This window comes from Phoca vitulina, unplaced genomic scaffold (genome assembly GCF_004348235.1).
Source record: "Phoca vitulina isolate PV1807 unplaced genomic scaffold, GSC_HSeal_1.0 scaffold35, whole genome shotgun sequence".
Classification (NCBI taxonomy): domain Eukaryota; kingdom Metazoa; phylum Chordata; class Mammalia; order Carnivora; family Phocidae; genus Phoca; species Phoca vitulina.
Genome location: NW_022589738.1, coordinates 17,194,034 through 17,221,206, shown reverse-complemented (window position 1 = coordinate 17,221,206; position 27,173 = coordinate 17,194,034). Strand labels below are relative to the sequence as shown.

Sequence of the window (27,173 nt, the reverse complement as noted above, 5' to 3'; positions counted from 1 at the left end):
TTTTGTATTATTAGACATTTTAAGAATCTTTGTTAGCTAATATATACTATGAATGTCCAAGAGGAGGTTAAAATATGCAAGGTGGCATTTTCCATTTCAAATCCACTCACATTCCATAGTATACAGCTGACTCTTGAACACAGGTTTAAACTCCATGGGCCCACTTATATATGGGTTTTTTTTTGCATCAATGTATTTTCTCTTTCTTATGATTTTCTTAATAACATTTCCTTTTCTCTAGCTTACTTCATTGTAAGAATACAGTACATGATACATATGCAAACTATGTATTGCAATTCTAGGTTATAGGTGAGGCTTCCAATCAACAGTAGGTTATTAGTAGTTACATTGTTGAGGAGTCCTTACACACAGATTTTCAAATGGGGGGGGTTGGTGCCCATAACCCCCACGTTGTTCAAGGGTCAACTGTCTGAGAAGTGCTGCTCTATATTTGAGGAAATCTGGCAATTTCCAGGCATCCTTTACTCTCCACACTACCTAATTTTACCTTGGCACCAATTCCTCAAACTGCACTTACCTTTGACAACTGTGTAAACAAAATACTTCACATACTTGTTTTAGTGTTTTTGGTTGTATATCACTCCTTCATATTATCAGCATTGTTCTTTATAAACTCATGAAAGATAGAACAGTAGTTGCATAACTGTCTATTTTAAAACTCTAGAACAATTAAATACAGTTTTTAAAAAAAACCTTCAGTAGTACCTTATTAGTAAATTCAAATTACAACCTACTGTAAAGTCTCTTTATCATTCTTTATCTCCCTCCCCGCCCTTCAGGATCAAGATAATCTGCAATGGAGATATTTAGAACATGGCAACCATTATACTCTTAAATTCACAAGAACTTAAACCTTTTCCTAAAACTTCTAATCCTTCAAAAAGCAATGCTCTTGTTGCACAAGAAAGCACTATTTTCATGAAAAGCCCAGTAAGACCTAAAGTGATGGCATAAACGGCACAAGAAACTCAGTAAAAAAAATTGAGAAATATCAAATTTCCATAGTAAGTAAAATATTTAACCAACAATATATTATCTTTTTCTAACAATGTTTATATTCACAAACCAGGATTCAAATGACTTGCAGAGAATACTTTTTTAATAATTTAGACATGACATGTGCCCTGCTGGTAGAGGTCGACAGATTTCTAGTGAGATCCATGCAAATAAATAGGCCAGGATGGGATCACAGACACAGCACCGTTAAGCAGCTGGACCTGACCTCTATGCTGGCCAATCGCTTATAGTGGACTGATTTAGAGGTCCAAACTGAGATTGAAACCTTCAACTTTTCCTGATGACAGACTTCAATTAAAACTTAAAAAAAAAAAAAGTTTAATGGTATCATCAGTTACCTATGTCTTAGGATCATAATTACTTTGTACCCTGAAACCCAACCTTGTGTATCTTCCAGTTCATAGCTGATAAAACAGTTCTTTCGCCTAAATTTTCAAATTTTCTTTTGAAGTGCCAATATAAATTCCAACATTTCTCAATGCTCTAATATTTAACAACAACCCATCCCCCCCAAAAATGCACAAAATGAAAACATTGTATCTTGGAAAAAACCCAATAACCTACCTTTAAACTAGACTCATAGTCTGTATTCACTTTGAACATAAGCCCAAGTCGTAAATGAATTTCCTTGGCTCGACAAAAGCTGGGATCAACATAAAGCACCTCCTGAAATGCTTTAATTGCCCTGAAAGAATATAGACATAAGATATCTTAACTTTTTAACACTTGCATGAATTTTTGCTTGGTAGCACAGTAAAACTTCTGCTTTATGCAATATGGTTTTAAAGAAAATGTGTTACGTGAATGTATTATTTAAAAAAAAAAAAAAGACTGGGAAGTGGCACCTGGGTCTTTTATATAATTGAAAGTATATCATCTAATACAAAAGGGGAAAAGGAAGATCAGATGAATGTATAATCAATTGTTCAAATAATATTTTATGGCTTAAAATTCTCAGTTTAAATAACTGATTTCATTGTTTCTGGAATTTCCTAGGGGAAAGAGGGGTGGGGCAGGTAGTTTTGTTTTTTAAAGAGGAGAGATTAATCCTGTTTCTAGTCTATTCTGTAAGAGTAAGTCATTTAAAACTTTGTCTTTCATGTTTAGATTTACAATTCATATGTACCTTATTTTTATATGGTGTGAAGTCAGATTTCATTTTTTCCACACAGATACCCAACAGCCCCTGCATCATTTGTAGTAAAGCCCATTCTTAGCACAGCTCTGCAGTGCCACTTTGTCCTAAATCAAATGTCCATTATTTATGTAGGTTCTGGGTTTCTGGGTTCTCTATCATCTATCACTTTCCATTGGTCTATCAGTCTATTTTTGCCCCAAATTCACAATTAAACTTTTATAAATGGTCTTGATTACCAGTAGAGCAAATAACAAGCATAAGGAAGGAACACTTTTCACTGAATACACTTTTATACACCTTAATTTGATCATGTAAATATACTACCTACAAAAAATAAATTAAAATCATGACAAGGAAAAATGTCTACTTTGAATTCTGAAAATTCTAACAGCAGATATAACAATATGTTGTCATTTTAAATCTCTCTACAGTATTTAATTAAGACTTATCCCAAGTACCAGCTAATATATTCTTTGCAAAGCTTTTTATCAACTATTCTCTGCCTCTACTTATCTTAAAGGTGGTTATTTAGAATCTCAGAGGATTCCAAAAGAAAAGTCAATCTTTTATATAGAAAGTTCAAAATATTATACCACAAAACGAGCACAATACCCCCATGTCTTTTAAGTAACTTTATTTTGATTCATGCATTATCTATTTTCCAAAAAAATTGTGTGGGACTATGTACATGGTTATTCTAAAATTAAGGGTTCTAAAGGGTAATGTTGATCATGAGGGGCAGGGGCAATAGGTCTGGCATCAGATACTTTTATACCTGGTAAAATACTTACTTCCTGAAGAGGAGGCTGGGATCTATGTGTGAGATGGCTTTTTAAATGGGTGGGTGTATATGTGTTTTAATATCTGATGTGTACAGGCAGAAGAGGGGAGTCAAAGACCTGACAGAAAAGAATTGGTGTAAATTACCACTCTCATTCAAAGGCAGCTTTCTATTTCTCTCAGACTTCAAGATACTTATCTGCATGTTATTAAGACATTCTCTCTGTACTATTCTCAAAGCTTTCTAATAGGAGGAGGTACAGTTCAGCCTTTATTATTCTCCTGGTCATGACTAGTGCTACCATCTTCTAATAAAACAGGCAACTGTTGGGGGATGGGGGTCAGCATATAAAAGGTTAGGAAGAGAACAACTGCAGCTGTAAATGAGGCCAATTAAAACATGATACAATTGGGAAAGGGTATGCAGGAGTTTGGGGGAAGCTTTTGGGCTAATAGCAATTTTTTATTTCTTGACCCAAATGATGGTTATGAATGTTTATTTTATAAATAACATGTTAAGATGTATATTTCTGTTTATACATTTTTAAAAATGTTATATTTTATAATAAAAATTGAGGGTAATGCTTCATAAAATCCTAATGAACCTTAACTTATGAGATGGGTCAGACAACTCTCTTGTGGAACGGTCAGAACTAAGCAATGTCCACACATGCCAATAAAAAACCCAGGCAGGCCTGAGTCAAAGGTATGAAAGAAAAAGAAGGGAAGTGGAAGACAGCAAAGAAAAGAAATAAAGGAGAAAAAAAGAAGAAAAACTAAGGAAGGGTATGTGAGAAAAGCAGTAAGGAGAACACAGAGCATCAGTAGCAAGCCCTCGGGAGAAATTATTTCCTACTTGGTCTTACTTTCTATTTCCGGCCTTTCCTCTGAACCCCTAAATTTGTAGAGGTGTTTTACTCCATAGGTGCCTTTCGTGCAGACATCTTATCCACTTAGTTCACAATGTCACATAAATGCAAAGAAACACAGGTTTATTTTAACAAGTTTTCTATGTATATTAACACACTAGAAATTAAAAAAAAAAAAAAAACCATTAACCTATAAGCAAAAACCTGTATTCCAACATACTAGTCTGGGCTACCCTATGTTTATTCTTTAAGGACTATTAAAAGTGTCCATGAGGGGCACCTGGATGGCGCAGTTGGTTAAACAGCCAACTCTTGACTTTTGGCTTAGTTCGTGATCTCAGGGTTGTGAGATCGATCCCCGTATCAGGCTGCACTCAGCTCGGAGTCTGCTTAAGACTCTTCTCGGGACGCCTGGGTGGCTCAGTCGGTTAAGTGTCTGCCTTCGGCTCGGGTCTTGATCCCAGGGTCCTGGAATTGAGTCCCGCATTGGGCTCCATGCTCAGCGGGGAGCCTGCTTCTCCCTCTGCCTGCAGCTCCCCTGGCTTGTGCTTGCTCTCTCTCTCTCTCTGACAAATATATAAAATTGTTAAAAAAAAAAAAAAAAAAAGACTCTTTCTTCTCCCTCTGCCACCCACCCCCCCCCGCCACAGCTCACTCACTCTTGCAAATAAATAAATCTTTAAAAAATAAATAAATAAAAAGTGCCCATGAGATGGTATGGCCAATATATATCGAATCATCAAGTTCTTGTTGTTTCAAAGTTTTCCTCAAATTCAATACCTTGCAGACCAAATCTTCAATATCTCATTACTAGATTACTGAAATAGATACACTCTTTAAGGACACCCTCACTCTGCTCTGGCTTACCTATGTTTCCTCAAACATGTGCGTCCTGTAACTGCCTACTAACCATGATACTCTAAGTCAAATCTCCATGTAGTATTTAAGGTCTGTGAGCAGAACCTAGTACCTATTCAACTCTACTCCCAGTTATGACCCAATACTATTCTTCCTCAGCTATGACCTGGCTTATTTCGGGAATTTCTTTATGCAAATACTGGCCCTCTTGACTTCACTGCTTCTCCTCAGGATGGTCTCCTAATCTGAAATATTTTTATTCTTCTATTTCACCCTAAATCCACTGTTACCTAAAAGACTGACCACCCAAACTCAATAACAACTATGCTTTGCTTAGTGTTAACCAGCAGTTAGGTCCACTTTATAATCAAATCATTTTATTCTCTATGTAGTGGTATACTACTCTCCAGTTTTTCCAAGTGGCCTATTCTTTGAGGTCCACACTCCTCTTTTATCTTTAATGGTCTAAATAATACAGAGAACGGTTAAATTTAATAGATGTTTACTAATGCCATCACTTTTATAGTTGGTTGACTGGGCTTCTCGTGGGGGGAGGAGACAGCAATGCTCCACAGTCTATTTACTGAGCTCCTCTCATCTAACAAAATATATCTAGGTTCATTTTCATTTCCTTTTCTAAGCTTTTTACCCAACTTCCAGGTGTGCTTCCTCAGTTTTTTCCCACCTTAGGGGAAAAAAGGAAAAAGAGGGGTGGGTGGGTGTGTGTGTGTGTGTGTGTGTGTGTGTGTGTGACAGAGGAGTGTGTGGAAAAAATAGGTTATCATTCAGACTACATTCTAATTTTGGTCATCATTTTACCACATTCTTATCTCACCAAACTGTATGTAGCCAGAGCATGATCTCTGCACCACAAACTAGACTAAAAACACCAACACATATAAATTCTGCTGACCTCAGTATTCTGATGACAGAGAATTTCAGAACATGAGAAATGGCTACCCAAAACTATAAAATATTTTCATGATACAATGCCTGGAAAGGTTTACACTTTTCAAATATTAAAGCATATTCTCTAGCAATAATTTTGGTGATATAAAACACTACATCCTTTAGATTTTGAGAAAAAATGCCAATGATAATTATGCACAGCAATATGCACTTTTTGTTTTTACAGTCATTAAAAAGAAAAAGCTTCCTCAGGACTTTACCAAACTATAGTAAAAATAATATTAACTAAATGTCCCTAGCACAGTTTCAGTACATTTGGAAAGAGACATAATAAAACTTTTAACTTTTCTAAGGCTAATAAAGCTGAGTCTGGAGATTTCCCTCAGGGATATCTGAAGGGATAAATGGTCTAATACCACAGAATTTCATACTAATAAAAGGGCGAATATTCTAACTCTAAATCAGTAATAACATGTATACACGCAACAGATAAATACTTCCACATACAGATATTATGAAACGTAGAGGTTCCTTTTAAATGAGACAAATGAAAGATTTGATGAATCAAAGAGACAGGCAAGGCAGGATTTTTAAAGGTGGAGATGGTAAGAGAAAGCAGACCAAACACAATAAACGGCACAAAAGTTACATAGGTAAAAAAATGCTCAATACGTTTCCAGGGAAATGTTAATACAGTGTGACTGACACAAAGAATATATTTAGGGGAACAGGAGGCAAGAAGGACCATCTGAGGCCGAACCAGAGAGGACCTTAAATGTGAAGCTAAGTTAGAATATCACACAAGAGTTCTTCACATTGTCATTTGCTAATGTGTTACTTCATGGCTTTTTTTGCTCTTTAGCCAGTCTTCATTTCATCACCCCAGACAGTGGGAGACATTTTTTCCTTCCCCTCTTGCAAAGGTTTATGTTTTTATCCATAATTTCCCTGAAGCTTAATTAGTCCAAGCCCTTCCAAATTCTCTCTGACAATCTATGTGTCACTGGTAAGCATAACTTTACCAGAACTGCCTTAGTTAAATGCTAGTTTTGTCAAAACAGAAGTGTACATAATAAATAACACATGTTAACATAAACTGTTTCATTTTAATGGAACTATACTTAAGCTTTTCATCTAAGAGCATTACTTTGTATTATGATAGCTCAAAAACATTTATTAAGTTTTTGCCAGACTCCATGCTAGACAAGCTTCAGGATCAATGGTAGTATTACGAAGACATTAGGTTCATTTGCACCCGAAGTGGTCACCACAATGGAGAACAGATATTCCTACACTTTTAAGAACACTTGTGATTGGTACAGTACTTAAGGAATTAACCCTAAAAAAACACTTCACTTGTACTGTGTTAATACTTCTATGTTTCTAATCTCACCGCCACCTCATTCCCCTAACCCTTTTTAATGTCAACAATAATCACTATATTTCCTTACCAGGCCTATCAATTAGATTTGGGAGCTTAATTTCCAAAATCCTATGCTTATAGCATAGAATTATGTATCTCTTAAATTTGCCACCGTAAGACCCTTCTGATACTGATCAATGGGAATACAAAAGGTTGCAGGCTAGAAAGAGAGGAATGATATGAATTTTCAGATGGATGTATTTAGAAGTATGGCTATAAGCTATAATAATTTATTACTGTATGTATTTCAATTCCTCTCACCCAAGGACACAGGTTTCTCACTATAAGGCAAGAAGAAACTCAGTTCAAGGTACCCCAAGCAATGTGCCCCTTTCAAGAGCAAGAACAAGTGAAGGCATGGGCGTGCATTCATGCACCTGTAAAGGAATGGCTGTATAAAGACTGGTTCTAGCTCTCTGATGTTCCTATTTTACTTTGTGCTTCTGTATCTTTCCCCTTCTGGGCATCTTTTTTAACTCTGGTCGCACAATACGGAGTAAAATCAATAGTAAAACTGAATAATCATCGTTAAGTACAATGAGGATGTTACAGTTGCTCTACTACTTTCTGACATGGGCTCCTCCAAGAAGAGAATGCAACTGAAAACTGGAAAAACTGACCAAATAACAAGTGATCTAGAAGCTAACCCATAAAATCAACTCCAAAAGAAACAATGGACAGACTATAGCAAGAAACAAGGCAAACAAGTTAACAGATAAAACTATACTTAATAAAATTGTTCTCAATAATATTAAGTCACTGTCACCAACCCCAACACACATGTTGGTCGCACACATTATCACCAAATACTTATTAACCTAGCAAATGCCAACAGACACCATTACCAAGTATCAAATTTTACTTAAACTACAAATATACTAAAGATAAAACATTCTGAGACATCCTAGGCAGATCCTTAGAGCTGACAATACAAAAAAGGGCATAACACACTCTTCTCTAGAAAAATTTTTTCAACATATCCCAAAATTTCATGTAAATAATTTCAGGGAAAAGAAAAATGCCTGATCCCAGCAGTTAACAGCTACTACAAATAAAACCAAATAAAACACACAGTCTTAACCTAAGGAAGTTCCTAACACTTAAGGCTGTATTCTGAAACTCACCAAGCAACTACTCCATGCTTTCTAATTCTGCAGCTGTTCAAGAAATGCAAGATAAGTTAAAGGATGGGACACGAGAGTTTGTGGAAAAAAACATCTGACCAGCAGGAGAGAAAACACATAGCTAGGATGGATTCAGACAGGGTGTGAAATATGTCATTTTAGGAAGCAGCTAGAGTTGAAACTTAAGATGTGAGAAAATGGTGGTGACCAGGACAGGATCAACAGACCAGAGGGCACTTGTTAATTCAGACACTGCATTGTCCTTTTATCATTCAGTTTCATTTCTTAGGTCAACTGAAGGATACAGATATCATATACAGATAAGGAATCATATGATATAATGTTCCACAGCTACAAGTCTCCTAAGTTGACATGGTCACGGACTTAATGAAAGTAATCCAATTTTGAACTGATGATGGTTTCACTTCATTACTGATTTTACGTCTCTATCTTCAATCTACAGGGAGCTCACACGTTATCAAAGGTAGGTGAAAAACTGCCTGTGTGTGGTATACATGTCCATTCCTAAACTGTAGAGTTCCTTGCCTCAGGTTTCACATAAATTACTTCTGGCTAGCCATAAAGAATGTACCAATGTGCCCAGGAGAACAACTGCGAAAACTGATTAAAAAAATAACTACCTGTCAATCTTCAAACCTGGGGACACAGTACAATAGAAACAACATTAGACTGGGGAATCTGAACATAACCTCGCTTCTGCCACTAAACAGTTACATAATATTCAGTTACACACACACCTTGCTTTCGTTATCTACAAAATTAAGGGAATAAACTAAGTTCTCTAAAACCACTTCTGGTTCTGAAAGTTTAGAATTGTGTATTCTATGAATAGGATCTTCAAGAAACTAAGACTCTTTTAAAACAGTCCTAATCTATCCTTGGTTTTAAATATGAAGCACTAGACATGAGGTTAGGAGGCTTAAGTTTAGGATTGCTCTACAGTAATGGATAATTTAAGAGAAAAAAATTACAAAGCTTCTTTATAAAGATCAATTAAAGTTTTGTAAAGTTTACAAACAAAATGAGTGATCTGAATGATTACAATACTCTATATATACACACAGGTATTCTCTAACAATGCAGTGCTTCCACAGATGATCAAAACCCAACAGAACCAAAAGCAAAGAGGGAAGAAAAAGCACACAGAAAAAGTCATCCATGTCTACAGTTTCACCTTTAGGGAAACCATACTGAATCACTGCCAATACATATTTTAAAGCTCTGTAATAAATACCCAGGGTGCCCAACAGGTACATGACAGGGTTATAACCTTTGGTCAAAACCTCGCTTTGGACTCTCAGAGCATTCGCTCAGGTTAAAATTATGGAGAACAAAAGAGACTCTGATAAAATTGCATATGCTTCAAATAAAAAATGTCTGGAAAGGGCTTTATGGTTTACAAAATATACATTATCTCATCTGATCATCAAAACTCTGTGAAGTAGAAAAGGCAAGTGACTACAACGCACTTAAAAAAAAAAAAAAATCACACACACACGCGCGCACACACACACACAAGAAAAACAGACCTAGGGAGTCTATTTAACTCAAGATCAAATTAAGGGACAGCGCTGAGACCAGAATGCCTCTCTTCCAACTCAAATTCTATGTTAATTCCATTGGAGAACATTATTATCTTGTCTCATAAACAAGAAAAGCAACAAGGGGGCAAAGGCCATAACAAAAGGGCCCTACACTTTACAGTTTATAAGATCTTATATATTCCTATCATATTTAATCTCTGACTCTGAAGGTATACCATTATTCCTATTTTATAAATGAGAGAATTGAGAGCTTGTAATCTGGTGCCTAGTTACTGGAAATTGGAAAATACTAGTGCACACATATATGTATATTGGGGTATGTATGTTGGAGGGGGCGGTAAGCAGCCAATCTTATCTAAAAGTTTGAAAAGGTAAACATACTGGTCATCAAAGATCATTTACCCACAGACCTTGAGATGTGAGAGCATAGTCATTCTCCAGTTCAAATAATCTGGGGACCACTGGTCCATAATGAGTGAGAAATTCCAAAAGCTTTCCAATCTAAGCCTTCTTTAATCAGAATCTCATACTATATTCTTTTATAAACATATACAACTCTAACAATCTAAAGTGAGTCAGTATCTCTGAAGGAACAATCTAATCAATTCAAGAGATTACTTAAAACTGTAGGCTTAGTGACATTAAAATACTTTGTATTTATTATACATACACACAAAATATCAAACAAAACAAGCCATTTACTAGAAATAATGGGAGTTATTAGTTTTATGTCAACTTACCACTGAAATGCATTGTAATGGAAGTAGACCAAACCAAGACCATATAAAAAGGCAGCATTCTGTAAATAAAAGGAAAAAGAGACTTAGGAAAACCATTTAACTTGGGAGAGATTCTCTGGTTTCTTTTTAATCAAACCTGCCCTGGAATTAAAAAAAAAAAAAAAAAAAAAAAACCCTGTCAGCAGAATTCCATGGGAACATGTTAAATAAAAACCTATTATTCAGGAATAAGAAAATGTTTGGATTATGGTATCCTATTCTCTCTTGCTTCCATCTGTATTCTTTCTCTGGTTCTTTGTTTAACTACATTTAATTTTATGTTCAGTGCTGCCAGGAAGGTAGTTACAATGCAAAGGAAATGCACAATATAAACCTAGAACAAATTTTAGTGTTTAAAAAAAAAAACCCCACACATGCTAAAATGACACCTAGCCATTTACATTTGGGGCTTTAACATCAGTGATTCCTGGGGCACCTGGGTGGCTCAGTCAGTTAAGCGTCCAGCTCTTGATTTCGGCTTAGGTCACCATCTCAGGGTCCTGAGATTCAGCCCCACTTGGGCTCCCCGCTTAGCGGGGAGTCTGCTTGAGATTTCTCTCCCTCTCCCTCTGCTTCTCTCCCCACCCCACCGTGCCTGCGCTCTCTAAAAAATAAATAAATCTTTAAAAAAATGTAAAAATAAAAAGTAAATAAACATCAGTGATTCATTTTTTAGTACAAAACAGAAAGATGCTTATCCAGACTCATTCTGACCTCTGGCCTCCAAATAGGAACTAGCTAGCTACTCCCTTTTTTCAAAAAGGGCAAATGTTTGAGTATCTATTACATGTTTTGCCAACACATAAGCAAATCTGTTTTGGTAAACCTTATTTGTTTAAAAATAATAATAAAGCTTTCACACTGATCCTTGTGAAGAAATTTCTACAAACCTATATTCTAAAACCTGAAAATTTAAGACTTTTAATAAAATGCTTCTTGCCATACAGCCTTGGGTTGTATTTCCCCAGAAGCACACCCTGAGACAGAAGGTTTTAAATATAAGTAGTTTATCTGGGAAGTTGCCCTAGGAAATACCAATAAGGGAGTGGAGAAGTGAGGCAGGGAAGGGAAGGACGCCAATGAAGGGTGCAATATGGCTGGTTATACAACTGGGTCTGAATCCTGCTGGGGATCTTTAGTAGACAGCGTGGAACATTCCTAAATCATCTTGCCCTAGGTGTGAGGGACTAGAGTATTTATCCCACAATTGCTATCAGTCACTGGTTAGAGGGGAAAAAAAAAAAAATCAGTGATGTTTAAAGTGTAAACAAAAGTGTAAACAGCTGGGTGACTTTTTGGCCTGCAATTAATTTTTTTTAATACTAAACTTTGTTCTAGGATTATATTGTGCACTTCCTCTGACTTTCAAGTACCCTTCTGGAAACACTGAAAAATGTTTAAGTATATCTTAGAATGTAATAAATATGAAGATTTAATTTCATTAAATCCTCATTACCCCCAGCTTTCCAAATGAGAAAATTACATGCTACGAGAGCATTCATAGATGTGGGGATTCACACAAAGGTCTCAGACAACATCTATTTCAAAAGTTGATTATTTAAAAAAATTTTTTTAATTTGCTTGGAACTGGTTTTAATCAGGATCATTCATTTATCACCCCATCCCCCACCCCCTGAAATAATTTGAGCATTTACTAGGTGTCAGGGACAATACTCAAGGGTTGAGCAAGCCAAACTGATAAAAACATACTTCCCTGCTGTCAAGAAGTATGCAACCTAGTCTGTGCAGGTGATGGGGAGTGGGGAGAACAGTGATATTCAGAATGCAGGAGTAGTTAATTCCGAGTCATGCAGTGTTTGACCCAGAAAGTCTAGATCTGAAAGACAACTGTCTTCTCAGGTGAGAGAGACTGCAGGGAAGGGAGCACGGCTGATTAACATCTGTCACGGACTGAGGTAATTACCAGAGAAGGTGGGGTGGGGTGTGGTGGAATTTACGGAGGAGCATTTCTGCTTTCAAGAAATACCTGGCATCTCCCAATAGTCCTTACTTTGTTCCTAGCTTATCCTTCCCACTCTAGGAAATCTTACCCTATCCCTGCCACCTTATAAATTCTATCAATTATTCAAGATCTATTTTAAATGGCATCTTCCCCATGAAGCTCTGTTGCTTCTCCCACCTCAACCCAGAAGTAATCTTTCCAACCTCTAAATTTGGCCCCTGCACAATGCCTCTATCCTAAGACATTATTAATAGTAAGAACTTAATTTAATGCAAAATGCTAATATCATCATTTCTTTTTGAAGGTTCAAACAACTCTATGAGGTGGTGGAGGGCTTCCTTTATAGAATAAAGAAACAAGGATCAGAAAGATTAAACAACTTGCTTAAAAAGACAGGTACTAAGTAGTGGACACAGGAACTGAATCTAGGCCTGCCTCCAGGGTTCACTCTTAACTACTATATTTTTGTTATTTGTGTACTGACTAAACCCCATCTCATCAGACAAAAATGCCACAAAGGCAGGAATGCTAATCATGTGTGTATCCCGTTATCACCTAGCACAGTGCCTTCTACACAGCAGATGCCCAAAGGTTTAGTAAACTGAATCACCCAGTATTTAAGCTCAGTTATTAAACTCAGCTCCCTAGATGACACAGAATTAGTATGAGGAACGGTTCCTATTAACCAGGAGCTTATATATCTCAGCAAGGAATTAAATCTCATTTTTCCGTAACAGTAAACCATGTAATTCAAACTTTTATTGAGCATCTATTATGAGTCATAGCAGAGTTATCAGCACTAGGAAGACAGTAGTGAGCAGACAAAAATCCCTATCCTCAATGAATTTACAATTTAATGACAAAAGATTATGAAATTAAGTGCATAATAATACATTCCAAGCTACAACCATTTAAGAGTTAATGAAGTATAATAAGGACTAGGAAAACAGGTAGTACACTTGGGTACTGTTCTCAAGGATAGCTGGGAAAGGAGAAGGAAAAACAAGCCATCTCAGCCAGAGGTTCTAACACCCATCTTTAGAAACAGTGACCTGGAGGTGTGAACAGCTATATGCTCTTAAATAAATGAATTCCTTCCCAATATACAATCTCACCACAAATGCCAATAGCATCCCCACTGAGAAACAAAGGTTTATGGAAAAAGATGACCTGAGCCAAGGCATTGATATGGAAATTAATTTAAATACGATGTAGTCATTCTTCAACCTATACTATGAAGAGTTAAGGGAGTAACTTTCTGGGAAATGTACTATTTAGTAAATATACTCCTGCTTCAATACAAATCTTTAGAGGTTAGAGTATCCATACCAGGAGTCAGCAAACTATGGCACACGGATGAAATCCAGCCAGGCACCTGCTTTTGTAAGTAAGTTTTACCAGAACATAGCTACACCCACCCATTTACTTATTGTCTATGGCTGCTTCCAGCTCCAAAAGCAGAACTGAATAGTTGCAAAAGAGAGACTATCAGGCTTACAAAAAAGCCCAAAATATTTACTATCTGGCCTTTTACAAAAGAAGTTTGCCAACCTCTGACCTTGACTGTATTACAGTACCCATCACAACCCCAAATTAAGAAATTATAACCTGATGAGATTGCTATCAACTTACACTGAAGGTTCTTTTAGTGTGTCTACAGTAAAGTTATTGTCACGGATGTGGTTCATTAAGTTAGCAGTTCACCAATACCAGAGTCCATAGTAGTGTTTTCACTGATCCCCAACATAGCTCTTAAAGAAACTCCTTGGGGCGCCTGGGTGGCTCAGTCAGTTAAGTGTCTGCCTTCCGCTCAGGTCATGATCTCAAGGTCCTGGGATCAAGCCCCATGTCGGGCTCTCTGCTCAGCAGGAATCTGCTTCTCCCTCTACCCCTCCCCCATCCTGCTCATTCGCTTGCTCTCTCTCATAAATAAATAAAATCTTTCAAAAATGAACAAAGTTGGAATGCTGGCAACCCTTTAATTAGAGCAGAGCTGGCAGGTACTGAAAATAGCTGAGAGCTGTGACTGTACAAGACTGGGGATGTGCCTTTCTAAGGAAGAGGATTAGGATGCAGGTACTCATGTTTAATTTTCTTAAAATCGAGACTACAGCACTCCTGCTAGTAGTGCAGCAGCCAAGCTGAGAGCTTTTCTCTTTCCTAAAAAGGTTGTGATTATATTCCCATTATCTAGAAAAAAATTTAAGTGAAACAGTAAGACTTTCAGGTCATACAGACATAATTGTAATTCCCTTATTAGCCAATTAACATGAGTAATTTGTATTACTAGTACAGTCTATTTTGCAACAACATGTACCTTCCCCCTTACTGTTTTCTATCCTCTTAGGATCAGACAAAATACATTTCTCAGCCTCCCTTGCAGCTAGGAATGCTCAAATTACTACATTCTCACCAGTGAGGTATGTATGATCTCATGATTCCCTTAAAGGAAAGCGTTGTTGCCCTGTTTCCTCCTTCTCTGACCAGTTCCTCAGAATGCAGAACCAGTTCCAAGGCATAAGAAAAAGACAACTCAAGAAAGGAAAAACAGAGACCAATTCCAATTATGAACAAAAATGCAAAGATACTGGGGCACCTGGGTGCCTCAGTCGGTTGAGCTTCCAGCTCTTGGTTTTGGCTCAGGTCATGATCTCAGGGCTCAGCAGCAAGTCTGCTTGGGATTCTCTCCCTCTGCCACTCCCTCCACTTGCACTTGCTCTCTCTCTCAAATAAATAATTTAAAAAAAAAAAAAAAGTAAAGATATTACATATTAGTGACCCCATTCACCTAACAATGATAAAAACTTATTACCAATTTGAACTTACCTCAGAAATACAAGATTGGTTTAAACAGAAAAAATATAAAACTATCTCAGTGGCTGCAGAATAAGCATTTGCACACAGAAGAAAAATGCTGACATTTAAAGTGGTATTTTTAACAGTTGGCTTTTGGTAAAGAAGTTCCTTTCTCTTCTTAGTTTGTTATTTACAAAAAAAAAAAAAAGTAACTTTAAGTAATCATACTTAATGGTAAAACATTTAAAACATTCCCTTTAAGAAGGGAAACAACAAATGTACTCTATCACCTCTTTCAATCAATACTGTGCTGGCATCCTAATTACCACAATAGCAGGCAAAAAGATAAAAAAATTGGAAATAACAAAATAACCATTAATTACAAAGGCAGGATAGTCTACATAGAAAATCCAAAGTAACATAGTCAAATTAGCCAAGTTAGTAAAAGTTAGTGAAACTGCTCAATAAATTTAACATATAAAAGCCAACTGCATTTCTATATATAAGCAGAGATTTAAAAAATTAAAAGGACATTTATAATAGCAATAAAGCTGTAAAATATAAAATATACCTTATAATATGCACAAGAACTTCATGGAAAAATGACAAAATTTTATTGAGAAAGACAGTAGTCTCTTTACAATGAGGTTTTTTTTTTTTTAATGTACAAAGTCAATGCAATTTCAATCAATCCAAAGTCATTGTGTTTTATTTAACTTTAGGACTCTAATTTCCAGCACTACAGAAACTGACTAGATATTGAACAAATACTGAAACAAATCTAAGCCTCCAGATCTGTGCTACCTGTTGTAAACCCATTTACCATCTATCCGGCCCTTGCCTTTCTTTCCGCAACTTGAGTCCTATACCCCCAACAATAACCCTAGGCTCTAAAACAGGAGTCCACAAACTATAGCCAGTCAAATTTTTTCTTTTAAGCCCAAGAGCTAAAAATAATTTTTACATTTTATAATGGTTACATTGTAACTGATTGATTAAATATCTACAAAACAGCTGATGTTGTCTCTTGGCCCACAAAGCCTAAAACATTTACTATTTCATTCTTTTAAGAAAGTTTTTGGACCTCTGCTCTAGACCAAGAACTTGAGAACTCCCTAAACACCTACTGATTGTACTTTCAGGTGCTGGCTCAGTTTTCTTCTTGGAAAGCCTCTCCAGGTCTTCTAGCTGGAAAACTGCCATTAATCCTTCCCTCAAATTGCAACTTCTCTGTGGAGTGTTTCTAATCCCCACTCAGACCTTCCCCCACCCTTTATTCAAAGACACACACTTCCACCCCCCTCATGGCCCTCAACACCTCCAATATATCACTTACCAAAAACATATGCTTATTTGTGTCTCCCCTCACAAGAATATGGGCAACTTGAGAGCAGGAACTATCTTACTTACCCCTGTGTATTGGCAACAAAGCCCTCGTCTATGAATGTAAAAGCCAGTTAGTGACTGACGTAACTACTGTAATAGAAAAAGTCACTGAAAAGTCAGAAGATGAGTGCAGATTCCACGAGTTCCCTAGTTTCTGCAACTTTTTATCAATGATTCTTTCAGATAAGCATACTACCGTAATTCAAAAGCTTTTCTTTCTTAAATTCAAGTGGGAAAAAAAGGGAGAAAGGGTAGGTTTTATGTATTTTAAAAGTTCACAATTATAAATAAAAGTATATCAGAATTGTTTAATAAAGTATACTTAATAGAAGTCATCAGGAAGCAACAAAACTTCCTCCCATTTTAACATGTAGCTTACCATCTTCTATTTGTATAATCAAATACATAGCAGCATGAACAGCATACACACAATTTTTCATTCCTACCTTTCTACTTCATACTATAAACCATAACAGCAATTTCTAAACTTTCCTGACTCATGAAAGACCTTAGGTTTTGCTGCTATTGTTGAAGGGGATCAGGACATGGTACTCCAAAGTATGCCACTTTGGTGTAAGAATTATTTTGGGCTGAAGGCATCTGAGTTCCTCGAATCCCTCATATGTTAAAAGCAGAGCCTCCTAAAAGAACCCAAGTGTCATAACCCCCTCCCAGAGAGGAACTCTGACTTTGTCACAAGACTATCATATCTCCCATCTAGACTCCTAAGGGCTCATTTATTTTCCGAAAAAAGCTGTTTTCCTGTAAGTGCCCTTTCTCCCTCTCATCACCTACTAAGTTGGTATATAGCTCCAAATTCTAGCCACCCTTGGAGTTACTCATCACTGAGTTCTCCCACAGGTATATATGCACTGCATGTGTAAACTGTTTTTTTTTCCCTCCTGTTAATCCGCCTGTTTTAAGGAATTCATAGGCCCTAGCCTAAGAACCTAAGTAGTCAGAAGAAAGATTTTCTTCCCTACATTTTTTTTTTTAATTATTATGCCATTTCTTCACGGTAAATAGAGTTGTTGAGTAAATAAGCTTTTATTATTAGCTAGTATTACAAAGGTATTTATTATAATCACTAATAGTAAACATGTAATGGCATGACAGAACAGTCATGAGATGACTGGCAAATTTTCACTATTTCAAAAATGACTCATTTGTTCTGAACTAGGTAAGAAAAAGTATGATCTCTCAAGAAATAAAATTTTTAATTACATAATAAACACCCTTGAGTTTTGAAATGTTAAACAAAGATTAAAATTTAATCATAGATTACAGATCAATGATACCTAATTGTTCATTCTGAATTCCAAAAGCCTCTAACAAAAACTAAAGGTGATCATAAATCACCCACCAAAATTCTTTGGGTAGGAAAACCCTGACTTGAACTGAACTGACAGGAAGTCTTTTTTTACTTACCACTTAATATAACGAATCATACTATCACTGCAGAGATATAAGTATGCTGTTGCCACAGGGGATATTATGTAATACAGTAAATGCATTATCATCTTTCTGAAATCCCCCCCCCCACAAAAAAATCCACTCAACTATACATAATTCTGCATGCAAGAATTTCAGATGAAGAAATCCTTCATCTGGGGCCCTATAGAATGGTGAATCACTTTATTTTTTAAGATCTAATTATAGAGGACAGGTTTGAAGAGATGCAGTTTGAAGAAAGAAGTGCAACTAAAAGATAATTATCTCAGTCATATTTTTTTTAAAAAAAAATCAATCATATACTTATATTCTTCAACTTACAATACAGTGTGGGTATAAATCACACAAAATTAGACAAAACTACAAATATAAAAAGTTAAACCTAAAAATCACTGTCATGAATATGAATTCTGATCACCACCAGCCACTGGGTAAATACTCATTGGCTCACAAATAATACTGTTACAGTGTTTAATGATGTTTAGAAAACAGAAATTAAAGTAAGTAGCATTAATGTCTTTAAGTGACAAAATCTGGTACAAATCCTTGAATCCTGAGAGAACCAAAAATGTCTACCCCCAAACTTAGCCTGGACCTGAGAACCTAAACCACACCTGAAAGTCTATCTTTTTTTTTTTTTTTAAGATTTTATTTATTTATTTGACAGAGAGAGACAAAGCGAGAGAAGGAACACAAGCAGGGGGAGTGGGAGAGGGAGAAGCAGGTTTCCCGCTGAGCAGGGAGCCAGATGCAGGGCTCGATCCCAGGACTCTGGGATCATGACCTGAGCTGAAGGCAGCCGCTTAACGACTGAGCCACCCAGGCGCCTCCTTAAAGTCTATCTTAAAATGACTTTGCCAGTCTTCTGTTTTCATTAGCATTACTTTACTTTTCCATATCTCCTGCCCAGGCACATAGTTTGTCCATTATTATAGTAACCATCAATTCTTCAATGAAAAGCATCAAGAATAGTTTAAGGCCCAAGATTCTTTGAATCCCTTAACTCAAATTCCTTGCCTTGCTATAATCACCATTTCTGGACTGTTACATTTGTAGAGATTCTTACCCAATCAAGCTCCCAAATTGAAAGACCTTTTTTTTTTTTCTATGTTATGTTAATCACCATACATTACATCATTAGTTTTTAATGTAGCGTTCCATGATTCATTGTTTGTGTATAACACCCAGTGCTCCATGCAGAACATGCCCTCTTTAATACCCATCACCAGGCTAACCCGTTCCCCCACCCCCTCCCCTCTAGAACCCTCAGTTTGTTTTTCAGAGTGAAAGACCTGTCTTAAAACAAAGTTTCAATTCTCAATCAATTCTGACCTTACCTTTTCCCTAGGATACCAACAAAGCTTTGCAGAGGTGGTGTTCTCCTTTAACATGGTAAGCAATAAACTCTGGTTTGTGTTCTTGGTATTTGGGGAGTCAGCTTTTGACACCTGGGAGGATCTCAACTTGCCTGTTAAGAGCTCTGTACAACTAGGGGCACCTGGGTGGCTCAGTTGGTTAAGTGACTGCCTTCGGCTCAGGTCATGATCCTGGAGTCCCGGGACTGAGCCCCGCATCGGGCTCCCTGCTCAGCGGGGAGTCTGCTTCTCCCTCCACCTCTCCCCCTCAAATAAATAAACAACAACAAAAAAAAGAACTCTGTACAATTAGAAACTACCAATGATAAATTATTCTGATGGCTAATTAGTATTCCATGTATTGGGCATCCCATAATTATGTTCTCTTATTATTCGAAATATCTACAGTAAGTTTTTAAATAATAAATTTTACATTAAGTTTTCCTTATTATATGTAGGTAAGATTAGAGGGGAGTTCCACTGCAGGCAATGGTAAACTAATCTGTTTTGGTCTTGAATCCCAATTCCCTCTTCTACCCAAGTAATTAGAGCTAGAAAAGCTGGACAAAATATTGTTTTAAATCTGTTTTCAGGCATCAGACAACTACCAGAGCATCAAGAACTTGCAAAGTTACAATCAGTAACAGCCAAAATTCATTAAAAACCAAATGTCCTTCTACAATAAAATGAATAAATTGTGGCATATTCATATAATGAAGTATTATATAGCAATGGAAACAAAGTACTGCAATATACAACTGCAGGGATGAATCTAACATATACAGTACTGACTGAAAGAAGACAAGACTTTAAAATATGCTGCACGATTACACTTTTATTAAGTTCAAAAGCAAGCAAAATGGTATCAATACGTTATCACACTACTGCTTCCAATGAAGGCTAATAAGTAAGATGACACTGGTGAAGACTCTCCTAGAGACAGTAACTATAAAATAACTATAGTTTTATAAAAACTATAAACTCTGGTTTATAGAATTTATAATACATAAAATAAAGCAGCTAACTAAAGGCACTGAAGAGTAAACAGAAACAGGCAGATTCTAGTGAAAGACGTGGCAGTATGAATAGTGGCCCCCCAAATGTCTATATCCTAAATCCCCAAACTGAGAATATTTACGTGGCAAAAGATACTTTGCAGTTGTGATTAAATGGACTGTTATATGGGAAGGTTATCCTGAATTACCCAGGTTAGACCCAATGTAATCACAAGAGTCCTTAGTAAGAGGGAGGCAAGAAAGTTAAACGCCAAAGAAGGCAATGTGGGGACAAAATGCAGTAAGATACAGGGCCATGAGCCCAAAGAATGTGGGCAAACTTCAGAAGCTAGAAAAGGTAAGCAAACAGATTCTCCAATAGAGCCTCCAGAAAGAACAAGCCCTACTGACAACTAGATTCCCCTAAGACGCATTTGGGACTCTGCCTTTCAAAACTGTAAGATAATTAAATTTGTGTTTTTAGCCACTAAATTTGTGGTAAGTTGTTAAAACAGCAATAGGAAACTAATATGAAAGGCCATGCTTAGAGGAGTAAAGTTGTATGGGCTGAGTTCCATTTTCCCAGCTATTAACTTGCTGCCAGGCATAGCACATGTTTAAGTGGGTCACTAGTAGAAAAAGCAGTCTAATACAGAAAACCTGAAGACTGGAAGCAGAAGAAATCACAACCCACTAAATAAAGGGAAATTCCAGAAAAGAAAGAGGCAGAGAATTCTAAATTCTGTCTATCCACATGTCTGACTCCTGTATGCAAGTTACAGACTTACAGCTAAGTTAAAGACAAAAGATCTAAGTTGATACTTAAGTTGCCACCCGAAGGAAGTTGAGTTTGCAGTTGGGAGTCCAATAAAGATAATTGCCTGATAAAAGAGAAAGGGGGAGGGGGACCTCCCTAGAAGAAAATAATAGAACCAAGAGTTAGCATAATTTTCAGAATGTCCAGTACCTAACACAAAATTACACAACATACAAAGATTCAGGAAAACAGAACACATTCTTGAGAAAGAAGAAAATCAACTGAAACCAAACCCAAAATGATAAAGATGCTAGAAAATGGCAGACAAGGGGCAGGTGGATAGCTCAGTTGGTTAAACATCTTCCTACGGCTTGGGTCATGATCCTGGGATCCTGGGATCAAGCCCCAAATCAGGCTCCCTGCTCAGTGGAGAGCCTGCTTGTCCCTCTCCCTCTGCTGCTCCCACCACCACCCCCCTGCTTGTGGGCACACGCACTCTCTCTCTCTGTCAAGTAAATTTTTTAAAAAAATTTTGAAAAAAAGAAAATGGCAGACAAGGATTTTACAGTTGCTATTCTAATTATCATCAACAAAACATGCTCATTATTAAAAAGACAGGAAATCTCAACAAAGAAGGAGAAATGATAAAAAGAGAACCCAATGGAAAATCTGTAACTAAAAAATATAATACCTGAAATAAAATTCAGTGGATTGAACTAAATTAAATGACAACAAAGGAAAGAAAAGAATAAACTTCAAAACAGAAAAATTATCCAATGTGAAGACCACAGAGAAAAGGAAAAAAATAAGAGCGCTTCAGGGACATTTATATAAAAGCAAATTATCTACCCTACATGGAATTGGATCCCCAGAAGAAAAGGAAAAAGAATGAACAAAAAATTATTTGAAGAAATAACAACAAAAAATTCCCCTATTTAATGCAAATTCAAAATGCTCCAGCAAGATAAATATGAAGATGATCATGCAGAGATTTATCATGATCAAACTATAGGAAGCCAAAGTAACAAGCAAATCATGAAAGAAGTAAACAAATTGTGTTCAGGGACAGTGGTTCAATTAAGAGCTGATTTCTCATCAGAAAGAGGAAGGCAAGGAGGTATAACTTCACTTTAAAAAGGCAAGCCAAGCCATAATTCCATAACCAGCAAAAATGCCCTTTAAAAATGAAGTCAAAAAAATATTTTCAGATAAAAGAAATTCATCTCTGCCAGATCTTTACTATAAGAAATGCTAAACGAAGTTCTTCAGCCTAAAAGAAAATGATAGTACATGGAAATGATTCACAGAAAGTAATGATGAGTATCAGAAATGGTAACCATATGGGTAAATACAAACCATTACTATTAACACTGTAATATATGGGTCTGTTCAAAGCAAAAGAACATCATCCTCTGGAGTTAATAATATAAATTTAATAGATATAACAACTACCATATAAAGGAATTGGATGGGTAAGAAGTGGACTTAAGTAATTGCAAACTTCCCGTATTTTATGTAACTGAGACAATATTAACTGAGACTTGATTGTGAAAAACTTAAGGTATATACTATAATCCCAGTGAACGAATAATGAAAAGAAGAGCTGAAATGGACAACAGGAAAAGTAAAGTGAAATTGTAGAACATACTCAAATATCAAAAAGGGGTAGGGAAAGTAGGTAAGGAAGAACCGTAGACCAGGAAACTGAAAGGACAAACAGAAAAGGAAAAATCAAATTAAAGATGCAAACCCAATCATATAAATGAGTACATTACTGTGAATGATTTAACAGTGCAAGTAAAAAAACAGAGATTTTCAGACTGCATAAAAAAAGCAAGACCCATTTATAAGTTATCTATAAAAGAATTGTAAATATAAAGATACCAACAGGTTGGAAAGAAGAGGAAAAGGATATATCATGTAAATAACAAGCCTAAGAAGGACAGAATGTCTATATTAAAATGAGACAAAGCACATGTCAAGACAAAAGGGATTACCAGAGGTAAAAATAATATTTTATAATGACAAAAGGGTCAATTCATCAGGTAAAAATATCACAAATGTATATGTACTAGTAAGAAAACTTCAAAATGTATTTTTTTAAAAAGGGCAAAATTAAAAGACAATTCCACAATCATAAGCAGTAACTCTCAGCAAATGACTAAGATAAAAACCATCAAAGACAGAAATTTGAAAAACACTATCAACTGCCTTTACCTGATGTTTACAGCATAATACAAACAAATGCAAATCCTGCGGCTGTTTTCAAGTGTTAAACCAATAAAAAAGTCTTAATATATTTCAAAAGAATGAAATCATACAAAGTATGTTATACAAATAAAACAGAATTAGAAATCACTAACAATGAGGGGCGCCTGGGTGGCCTAGTCGGTTAAGTGTCTGCCTTTTAAGCGTCTGCCTTCAGTTCAGGTCATGATCCCAGGGCTCCCTGCTCAGCAGGGAGCCTGCTTCTCCCTCTCCCACTCCCCCTGCCTGTGTTCCTGCTCTCACTGTCTCTCTGTCAAATAAATAAAATTAAAAAAAAAAAGAAATCACTAACAATGAGATATCTAAAATAACCCAAGTATTTTGAAATTATATAACATGTATCAAAATAACCCATAGGTCAGAAGAAAGAGAAAGTAGAAGACATTTTCAAATAAATGGTAACAAAAATACAAAATATAAAAACTTGTGGGATACAATTAAAGCAATGCTAACAAAAATAGACACCTTTAAATACTTATATTAGGGGGAAAAGATAGAAAATCAATCATCTAAGCTTCTACCTAAATAAGAGAAAATTAAACACAAAGTAAGCAGAACAAATAAAGACAATCAGGAATCGATGAAATATAAAACAGAAAAACAATACTTAAAAAAGAAAAATCCATGGAACAAAGATTTTTGCAAAGATCAATACAATTGATAAACCTTTAGCCAGGCTGATCAAGAACAAAAATATCAGGAACAAAAGAGGGTATACTTCATTACCAGTTCTAGAGTTATTAAAAGGAAAATAGAGTTATAATAGAAAACAGCAAATCTGAAAATTATTGTTGGGGAATGCCATCGAAAAGAACACTTGCACAGTATATGTGACTAAGCCCAGTTAAGGCCTCTTTATAAACTTACAAGACTTGGCAGGTGGGTTCAGGGATCCATCCATTCGTCTTGCTGCCGCCCAAGACAAGCTTCATCTGTAAGTTTCTTTTGCTTATTAAAAGTGCCATCTACCAACCTGGAGTGGGCCAGCCCCTTTCACTGGTCTCTCCCTGTGTTCTGAATACAGGGACCAGTTTCAGATTTGCTCTTTCAAAGGCACAATTGGGGGGGTCGGGGGGGTCGGGGGGGACGGAGAGTAAGCCACAGACTGTGAGAAAATATTTCCAAAACACGTATCTGACAAAGGGCTTCCTCCAGCATATGTAAATAGTCCATACAACTCTATTAAAACAAAAAAAGAAGTTAAAAATGAGCAAAAGAGGGGCGCCTGGGTGGCTCAGTTGGTTAAGTGTCCACCTTCGGCTCGGGTCATGATCCCAGTGTCCTGGGATCGAGCCCCGCATCGGGCTCCCTGCTTGGCGGGAAGCCTGCTTCTCCCTCTCCCACTCCCCCTGCTTGTATTCCCTCTCTCGTGTTCTCTTTTATTTCTTTGTAGTCAAATTCATCAGTCTTTTCCTATTTTGAGTTCTAGGACAGGTTTTTTCCTTGTTCCCAGGTGTTAGAAAAATTCACCCACATACTCTTTTAGTACTTGAATGTTTTTTATTTTTATTTTTTAATTTAAATCTCTGATCCATTTGAGATTTAATTTATCCTTGATTTATAGTGTGAGGAACATTTAAGTTTATCTTTTTCCTTATGGTTAATTATCCCAACACAATGTATTGTTAAAAAATCTATCTTTTCCTCCACTAATTTGAGATGTTGTCTTAATATGCTAAATTTTCACGTGCAGTTTTGTCCGCTTATGGGTTTTCTGGTCTATTTTGTTAGTCTGTTTATGAACTAATTACCATACTATTTTATTTACAGAGATTTTATAATATATTTTAATATGTGGTAGCATTCTGGTACCCTTTTCCATATTTATAAAAATAAAATAAAATCTTAAAAAAAAAAAAAAAACAAGATGAAAAACCACCACTTACCTACTAGAATGCCTAAAGTTAAAAGAGATTGACAATAGGGGCACCTGGGTGGCTCAGTCGTTAAGCGTATGCCTTCGGCTCAGGTCATGATCCCAGGGTCCTGGGATCGAGCCCCACATCGGGCTCCCTGCTCCGCGGGAAGCCTGCTTCTCCCTCTCCCACTCCCCCTGCTTGTGTTCCCTCTCTCGCTGTGTCTCTGTCAAATAAATAAAATCTTTAAAAAAAAAAAAAAAAAGAGAGATTGACAATACCAGGTACTAGCCAAGAGGTAGAATTGGGGAAATCAAACGTTGCTAGCTGGAATGTAAAATGGTACAGCCACTTTGGAAAACAGTTTGGCAGTTAAACCTACAACTGCAATGTGACCCAGCATTTCCAAATCCTAGGTACATATACCAAGAAAAATGAAAACCTATGTCCACACAAAGACAAATAATGTTCACAGAATTTCATTTATATTTACCTAAAGCTGGACACAACACAAATGTCTAGCAACTGATAAATGGAATAACTGGAAGAATCATTCTATGAAATACTACTTAAAGATTAAAAAGAACACAATATTGATACCCACAACATGGATGAGTCTCAAAACTAGCATGCTAAATGAAAAACATCAAAAACAAAAGAATACATGCTGCTTGGATCCAGTTGTGAGGCATTCTACAAAAGGCAAAACTAGAGATATAGAAAGCAAATAACTAACAGCCAGGGACCACGGGTCAAGCAAGAATGGGCATCAACTGTAAAAGGGGCACAAGGGAACACTGAATGATGGAAACATTCCGTATCTTAATTGTCATAATGGTCACACAACCTCATATAAACTGCTGAAACACAGCAAGCTTATACGCTTAAAATAATGTAAATTATACCTCAAAAAAGCCGGTGGAAAAAAAAATCTGATATTTTTGTGGAGCTAAACAATTAGTTTATTTGGAAAAACAACCAAGAAAGGACAGTCAAGGAAATCCTAAAAACAAGAACAATGAGGAAGGGTACCAGAGTGCTACCACATATTAAAATATATTATAAAATCTCTGTAAATAAAATAGTATGGTAATTAGTTCATAAACAGACTAACAAAATAGACCAGAAAACCCATAAGCGGACAAAACTGCACGTGAAAATTTAGCATATTAAGACAACATCTCGGGGCGCCTGGGTGGCTCAGATGGTTGGGCGTCTGCCTTCAGCTCAGGTCATGATCCCAGGGTCCTGGGATCGAGCCCCACATCGGGCTCCTGGCTCAGCGAGGAGCCTGCTTCTCCCTCTCCCTCTGCCTCTCTCCCTGCTCATGCTTTCTCTCTCTCTCTCTCTATCTCTGTGTCTCAAATGAATAAATAAAATCTTAAAAAAAAAAAAAAAGACAACATCACAAATTAGTGGAGGAAAAGATAGATTTTTTAACAATACATTGTGTTGGGATAATTAACCATAAGGAAAAAGATAAACTTAAATGTTCCTCACACTATAGATCAAGGAAATTAAATCTCAAATGGATCAGAGATTTAAATTAAAAAATAAAAATAAAAAACATTCAAGTACTAAAAGAGTATGTGGGTGAATTTTTCTAACACCTGGGAACAAGGAAAAAAACCTGTCCTAGAACTCAAAATAGGAAAAGACTGATGAATTTGACTACAAAGAAATAAAAGACTTCCGCATGGGCAAAACAAATACACAAAAGCAAAGCAGAACAACAAATGGCAAACTGCAACTTGTTGTATTGCAGATAAAGGATAAATACTTCCTACCATACACAGCTATATAAAACAGAAAAATAAAACAATGGCCCACCCAATAATAGAAAATTAGGCAAGAGATATGAA

At 36.4% G+C, this 27,173-nt stretch overlaps 1 protein-coding gene across 9 annotated transcripts in view; it reads right to left on the bottom strand.

Moving 5' to 3' along the window:
• The window catches only part of KDM6A (lysine demethylase 6A), a 204,283-nt gene that overhangs the window by 97,762 nt on the left and 79,348 nt on the right, over positions 1–27,173 (bottom strand). For all 9 annotated transcript variants that reach the window (XM_032426664.1, XM_032426669.1, XM_032426663.1 and 6 more), the window contains 2 exons: positions 10,445–10,503; positions 1,603–1,723 (listed from right to left, as the gene is read on the bottom strand). In XM_032426664.1, the coding sequence (XP_032282555.1) occupies positions 1,603–1,723; positions 10,445–10,503 (180 nt within the window). The remainder of the gene's footprint in view (positions 1–1,602; positions 1,724–10,444; positions 10,504–27,173) is intronic.